General features: G+C 56.7%; 1 protein-coding gene across 7 annotated transcripts in view; it reads right to left on the reverse strand.

Moving 5' to 3' along the window:
* Window positions 1–2,106: 2,106 nt before the first annotated feature.
* The window catches only part of LOC105515962 (cytochrome b561), a 32,450-nt gene continuing 26,957 nt past the window's right edge, over window positions 2,107–7,599 (reverse strand). For 4 of the 7 annotated variants that reach the window (XM_011947928.1, XM_011947929.1, XM_011947926.1 and 1 more), the window contains 5 exons: window positions 6,367–6,581; window positions 5,099–5,197; window positions 4,733–4,836; window positions 4,125–4,282; window positions 2,107–3,601 (listed from right to left, as the gene is read on the reverse strand). In XM_011947928.1, coding sequence (XP_011803318.1) covers window positions 3,409–3,601; window positions 4,125–4,282; window positions 4,733–4,836; window positions 5,099–5,197; window positions 6,367–6,568 — 756 coding nt within the window. In that variant the 5' untranslated portion in view covers window positions 6,569–6,581 and the 3' untranslated portion in view covers window positions 2,107–3,408. Of the gene's footprint in view, window positions 3,602–4,124; window positions 4,283–4,732; window positions 4,837–5,098; window positions 5,198–6,366; window positions 6,582–7,163; window positions 7,450–7,599 lie in introns of those variants that run through there. The other 3 variants (XM_011947924.1, XM_011947923.1, XM_011947930.1) reach the window with 3 other exon arrangements.

Below are 7,599 nucleotides of genomic sequence, written 5' to 3' on the forward strand. Positions count from 1 at the left end.
ACCAACATGGAGAAACCCTGTCTCTACTAAAAATACAAAAATTAGCTGGGTGTGGTGGCGGGCACCTGTAATCCCAGCTACTTGGGAGGCTGAGGCAGGAGAATCGCTTGAACCCGGCAGGCGGAGGTTACAGTGAGCTGAGATCGCGCCATTACACTCCAGCCTGGGCAACAAGAGCGAAATTCTGTCTCAAAAAATAATAATAATAAAAATAAAGGTCCACACAGAAGCCTTCATTCAGGAGGGACTCTACAGGTGCCCTAAGGAAAGACCTCTCCGCCGTTCACTCCTGCACATTAGAGACCAGCTACAATACAGAAGACAAAGTTGAGACCAATGCGGGGAAGCAGGGACTCCCGTTACCTTATTAGAGGATTTGCTGTTGGCTCCCTTTAAATAGTGAGCTCTGGTGAGTTTTTAAATTGGTTTAAGTCAGGGGTCCCCAGCCCCAGGGCCACAGACCGGTATGGGTCCATGGCCTGTTAGAACCTGGCCGCACAGTAGGAGGTGAGCAGCGGCGGGTAAGCATGGCCACCTGAGCTCCACCTCCTGTCAAATCAGCTGCAGCATTAGATTCTCATAGGAGTGCAAACCCTTTTGTGAACTGCGCATGCCAGGGATCCAGGCTGCCTGCTCCTCAGGAGAATTGAATGCCTGATCTGTCGCTGTCTCCCATCACCCCCAGATGAGACTGTCTAGTTGCAGGAAAACAAGCTCAGGGCTCCCACTGATTCTACATTATGGTGTGTTGTATAATTATTTCATTATACATTACAATGTAATAACATAAAATGCACAATAAATGTAATGTGCTTGAATTATCCCAAAACTATCCCCTGCCCCCAGCCCTGGTCTGTGGAAAAATTGTCTTCCACAAAACCTGTTCCTGCTGCCAAAAAGGTTGGGACCACTGCTTTAAGTGGCAAGGCACCAAGCGCACAGTGCGGTCCCACCCAAATTTGCCAAAAACACACCTGCCTGAGCCATGTACGTGGATCTAAAGTGGAATCTCAGCTTGTTCCAAAATCTTTGCTCCTCTTCTTAAGGATCAAAAAGACTGGTTTCAAAGGGAAAGGGGTCCATTAAACACTGGGAGATTCTCCTTGCCAAGGCTCTTAGGCTTTTGCAGCTCCGCCCTCCAGGCCACCCTCTCAGGCTGAGAGCAAGGGTCTAGCTAACTACGTAGAAACACTGCCTCTGCTGGGTGGAGACTGGACAACCGCTGGGACTTTTCAGACCCTAGGCCACGATCAATATCACTAATCACTTTACTTTCTGTGCCCAGCCTGCGGATATTCAATTTCTCTCAGGCCTAGAGCTAAGGTCATGTTTCTGGCTGCTAAAAGCTCTGGCTCCTTTTATTACCACATTAAAGGAAAATAACAGGCAAGAGGTCTGCTGTAGACATTTATTGAATCATCTGTTGCACCAACAGCACATTGTATTTCACAGAAGATTGGCCACAGACAAAATGAAATAACCCACCACAAATCTGCTTCTGGGGGCTTCTTCCGTTCCTTAGGCATCCAGTGTTCACTTTGGCAAATGGACCAGTTTGCTAATCTAAGGTTCCATTTCTCTCTGTAGCACTCCGACTAGGGAGAGACACGATTGTACTTTGGTAGTTTGTCTAAGGCAGAGTCTTCTCGAACGTAAACATTTCACTATACACGTGCGTGCCAGCTGATGAAAGAACTGACGGTGCCCCCTGCCCCTGAAGAGTGTACAGTCTACACAGGAGGCGAACACTGTCATCCAGGAAGGCTGAGAGGAGGTGGGGAAAGGGGCTGGAAGGAGCCTGGGCAGCCCCTGCTGGGGAGGGGCCTGGACTACAACCACCTGCTCTCAGAAATGACATCGCCTGAGGCAGAAGCCACAGCAAAAGCCAACTACAGGAAATGCGAGCATTGGAGAACACTGGCCCGTTTCTCTACCGTCATCAGGTTTGGAAATTGTGTTAAGTTCTTCACTGAAGTACACTGTGTCTGTCTCAAGCTAAGTCATGCTCCTCAAACCCCCAAAAACAAGGAAAACAGGGAGAGAACAGTCACCAAGTCACCAGATCCAACAAGCACATGATCAATGTTCTTTTTTTTTTTTTTTTTCTTGAGCCTGTCGCCCAGGCTGGAAGTGCAATGGTATGATCTCGGCTCACTGCAAGTTCCACTTCCCGGTTCACGCCCTTCTCCTGCCTCGGCCTCCCAAGTAGCTGGGACTACAGGCACCTGTCACCATGCCCAACTAATTTTTTGCATTTTTAGTAGAGATGGGGTTTCACTGTGTTTGTCAGGATGGTCTTGATCAATGTTTTACTCACACTATTTCCAGGCCGAAGCCAAATGGTGGCTCAGCTAACAGGACACTCTATAGGGCTGCAGTGATGTGCAGACGCCACAGGGGATGACCTGGTTCTGCCTCAGTCCTGACTTCCTGGAAAGATGGGCACCAGGGAAGAAGGAGAAGGCTCGTCCTCCAGAACAGAGGCAGCAGCTCCAGCAGCCCCAGGGGCTCCAGCCACAGCCAGCAGCAGCGGTTTTTCACTTAAAACATTCTACAGTTTGTGCTCTCTGCCTCCCAGCCTGAGCAGAGCCTGGGTGAGCCTGGGAAAGGAAACCAGAGCTGAGCTGCAAGAGGGGTGCTGCAAGGAGGGAGCCCCAGCAGGAAGGGGCTGCAAGGTGCCCCCTATTCCCAACTCCCATGTCTGGAGGAGCCTGGGAGAAGGCCTGCCTCCATCTGCCAGGAGAAAGTCTGTCGGAAGTCATGGGCTTGTATCCCCTCTCCCACCAAAGCCATCCTAGGGCTAAAGGGTTAAAGAAGAGGAAGGTCAGGACTACAGCTGGGCCACAGCCTCACTCAGAGCTTCCAGGGGCCAGTCCCTCCCCTCTCCTGGGGAACCTTGCTCTCACCACCAACATACTTTACACATCATATCACTTGCTCCTCTGCCAAAGGCTGGGCCCATTTGTGTCACGTGTTATTCGGGCTGGAGGGACTCCTTGTTTGAATTCAGCAGCCATCATGGCCTTTCCAGGCCTGTCCCTGAGCCCCCCCCAGTTTCCCCTTGCCCCAGGCATCTGCTGCCGGGAGCGTGGGTCCTCCTATCTCGCTTCTTTAAAGACCTGTGCTCTGCGACCAGGACTGACCACCCGAAGTCCTACCCAAAGCCTTCTGCACTGAAGGGGGCAACAGAGACACGGGAGCTACACACAATGAACTGGTCTATAGCAGCAGAGAAAGAAGCAGAGGAGGCAGAGACCTGACCCCAGAAAGCAGCACTCAAATAGACGCAGCTGCGCCCACCCACCCGCCTGCTGTCAGAGCCACTCTCCGGAGCCTGCAATCCTGAAGATGCCTTAGCAGGAGCGGGCAAGAAGACACCCTGCGAACCCCCAGCGCCAGCCCGGTGCATCACTGGGAGCCGGGGCTGTCTCCCTCTGTCAGCGTCTTGAAGTCCATGGAGAGGGCCTGCTCTTCCGCCTGGGAAGGCCGCTTCCAGTCAGCCCGGGTCAAGATATAGAGCACCGCCCCACCGAAGCAGGCCAGCAGCAGGCCCAGCACATTGGCCAGGACGCCCTCGGGCTCAAACGCACTGTACTTGTCCCTGCAGGGGTGAGAGGAAGGGAGAAGCTGCCCAAGGGGTCACAGGCCAAATGCCCATATCCTGGGCCTTAAAGATGTCATAGGGATTCCAGCACCAGCCCCTGCCTCCCTACCCTACCCAAAGAGAACGACCACCCCCCACCCCCAACCAGCAATCTCCAGCAATCTAATGTAAAACCAGCAATCTCTAATGTAAAACCAGCAATCTCTAATGTAAAACCAGCAATCTCTAATGTAACAATCTATATCAATATTCTGGTTCTAAGCAGTTCTCCTGCAGATCCTGCTGCGTGATGGGAATAAATAGGGTGCCCATAGCCCAGAAGTTTCTTTGAAAGGATAAAATCAAGAAAGCTAACCAAAGCCAAGCCCCATGCACCCAAATCTTAGCAAGCATAACTACAGCCACCAGTTGCGAGGCCACAAGAGACGGCTCAGGAAGCCACGGCTGGGGAAGCCGAGGGCAGGGTGAGGTCTCTGCAGAGGTGGCCCAGGTCCTGCCCCCTCCCACCCAGGACACTCACCCGAGGTTGAACAGCAGTGCCTCCTTCAGGCCCAGCAGGGCAGTGCCCACGGAAAGCAGAAAGATGGTGGCACCAAAGAAGACGTGCTGTGGGCGGTAGCGGCTCCGCAGGGAGAACGGAGCTCCGGGGAACAGGAAGAAGCTGAAGCCCACCAGCCACTAGGAGGAAAGAAGGTGGTTCTGGGACAGGGCGTCCGGCAACCCCAGCAGCCGAGGTCAGCCCAGGTCCACGCCCACGCGCCCACGTGGCGACTGCGAGCCCCTCAGCCCTGCCTGGTTTCTTCCCTCCTCAGCACGGTGGTGGGAGGAGTACTAAGTGCTTAGGGACAAGGGACCCGTCCCCCAGCACTTGAGACCTTGGCACACTCGCAGATTCGGAGAGCTGGGCTTGTGGCCAAACATGCTGAGTCAGCCATGGGGCGCCTGGAAGCTGGGCACCCTTGGCCGCCAATCTAGCTTTGCACCCACACAGGCCTGGGAAGACAGCTCTCTCACCTGCACGCACCCCAGAAAACAGGCCCTTCCATGAGGCACGTTTCAGCCCAGCTCCCCTGCCCCTCCCACCTCCCTGGTAGGTGACCACAGGCCCCGGGTGCTGGAAGGACTCACCTGCACAAAGTACAGGACAAAGACAAGGATCCCGCACCAGCTGTGCAGGCTGTACAGGTCAGCGTAGCCCTTCCTCCTGTGGTAGCCAAACACCGCGACCAAGCCTGGGCCAGAGACAGGTCATATGAGGACAGGGTTGGACAAGGAAAAGGAAGGGATAAGATGACCCAAGGAACCAGCTAGCAGGGACTTCTGGGCTTTAGTCCCAGCTCAATGGCTGCCAGCACCCAGTGGCCCTGCAGGGGATGTTTGGGATGGGGGCGGGCCCATCACGGCTCTGGGGAGGGAACAGAGCAGGTAAAGCGGCTGTTTGCCATACCCGAAGAGACAGGCAGGGGGCGGGGAAGGCTGCGCCCAGGAACTCACCCACCAGGGCGATGACGAGCGCAAAGACGTGCAGCAGCCCGTGCAGGACCTTGGTGGTGCGTTTGGCTTCATTTCTGAAGACACGGTAAACCAGTAGGGCTGTGAGAGGTGAGAGAGGGAACGTAAGTGCATCCGCCTGCAGTGAGGCCTCCTGCCCCCGCAGCAAGGAGGCACCTTGGTGGAGAGGTGATGTGAGCTGACAGCTTGCAGCAGGAGCCTAGCAGCAGGAACCGGAGGAGAAAGCCAGGTTCCCTGGGGACCCTGGGCAGCTCCTGGCCTTCTCTGAGGGCACCTAAGGCTGTGTGCACCTTAACACCCCTCCCCCACCCTCCAACCTCCCCCAGCTGTGCACACGCAAAGAGGGCAGGGCGGGAGGCTGCACCACACTCCCCACCACCAGGAGAGGCCGTGAAGGCAGCACCTCTGCCCTCATTCCCACCTAAAGGAGCTGCCCGGCCCAGCAGACACCCCACCCCACCCACCTTCTTGTCAGGTGTCCTGCAAATTCCAGGCTGTCTGAGGTCCACTGTTGGTCACACTGAGGCAACAAGCAGCCGCTGAGTTGACCTGTTAGCCACGTGGCTCCTCACACAGGCCCCCACCTAAGCCTGGGCAGATCATCCCACTCTGGCTCCCAAGCAGAACCTTGTGATCCCAGCCTGATCTCCCACTTCCAGAAGAGGTAGGCAAGGCCAGGTCATGTGAGGAATGCCTCTTAGCTTTCTGCTGCTCAGGGGTGGCTGTCACCAGGACCACCTCTAGGAAGAGCCAGTTAACCAGATGCAGATTCCGCTTCCAGGATACCTGGCCTAGAGGCAGGTGGAGGCCAAGCACTGCCTTGCTCCTGCCCTAGGGGGAGACCTCTAGCTCTGCCAAGTCCAAGACCAACAACACATATGCGCGTGCGCACACACACATATAAACTCTCACATGTGCTTACTTTTTTTCCCTCAATTCAAACCACCCCTGCAGCAGGGCCTGGTTCGGAGCCCCATTCCTTTCCCTCTGCTGCATAAAGCGCCTGCCTTGGACGCTGTGTGTGGAAACGAGGTGAAAATGCTGGGCCAGGCTGGAGAGGAGCTGCCCACCAACCTCAGAGCCTGGGTTTGGATTCCATCTCCCCAGGCTCTGAACCAGCTTCTGTGTGTCTTTTCTAGAATCTTAGATTTGTCCAACCAGAAGAGACCACAGGGGTGACAAGACCCCTGCAAACTGCCTCTCAGGGACCCCCACAAGCCCGGCCGAGAGGAGCGGCCCACGGGACTCACCATCTCCCTGCAGGAAGACCAGGCCTATGACCATGCAGAGGGGGTGCGCGTTGAACTGCAGGTCGCTCTCCCAGGCAATGCCGCCTCGGTACAGCCCGAGCCAAGCGCCAGTCATGGCCACCAAGGTCAGGCCCAGCAGCTGGGAGAAGGCCACGTAGTAAGGCAGCGCTGCGGGGGTGGATGCCGCGGCCCCGCCCTCCATGCTGAGGCAAATGCTGCAAGAAAGAGCAAAGCTCAGAGGAGCAGCACACAGCACCACGAGATGTGCACAGAGCCCTTGAGATGCACACAGCCCCCGCAGATGTGCACAGCCCCCCAAGATGTGCACAGGCCCCCCGAGATGTGCACACCCCCAAGATGCGCACACGGCCGCCCCCCCCTACGAGATGCGCACAGCCGCCCCTGGAGATAAGCACGGTCCCCCCAGATGCCCACAGCCCCCCTGAAATGCACACAGCCACCCCAGCTAGATGCACGCAACCCTCCCCCGCTAGGTTGCGCACAGCCCCCTCCAGATGCGCACAGCCACCCCCGCTGGATGCGCACGCCACCCCCGCTGGATGCGCACGGCCACCCCCGCTAGATGTGCACAGCACCCCGAGATGTGCAAATCCCCCTAGATGCACACAGCCCCCCCGAGATGCACACGGCGCCCCGATGCGAGCAGCCCCCCTGAGATGCACATGTCCCCCTGCAAGATGTGCACTACGCCACCCTGAGATGCGGCGCAGCTACTCCCATGGTGCCCCGCCACCCTCACCCCAGGCTCCTGCTGGAAACAGCCCTCGCTCTCCCACCCCCAAGCTCCTTCCCACCCATCGTCCATGGGCAGAGGTCCTAAGTCTCAGGAGTGGCTGAGGGGGGGCCCAGCCTCCCCACAGGGACAGGCGTGACCTGGGACATGACACCAGGAGTTCCATATGCGGTGAAGGGGCAAGGAAAGACACCCCAAGTTCTAGTGAGCGCAAGGGCCCAGTGCCTGGCTTTCTTTTCTGTTTCATGAGGCCCTGGCCTTCCCTGGATGGGCTTTCCAGGTGAGTTACACAGGCGAGCGCGCTCCTTGAAGGGAAGGAAGGGACTGGTCACACCTTTTCTCCAGACGCATCATGAAATACATCTGGGGAGAAATGGGAAGTCTCCCTCCCCTGGCCCGGTTTTTAACTCCACGCTGGCGATGAGGAGGCTTCCCCACTCCACACCCAGGAGAGCCAGCCCCGCTCCCCCAACCCCCCC

Source organism: Colobus angolensis, unplaced genomic scaffold (assembly GCF_000951035.1).
Source record: "Colobus angolensis palliatus isolate OR3802 unplaced genomic scaffold, Cang.pa_1.0 Scaffold271, whole genome shotgun sequence".
NCBI lineage: Eukaryota > Metazoa > Chordata > Mammalia > Primates > Cercopithecidae > Colobus > Colobus angolensis.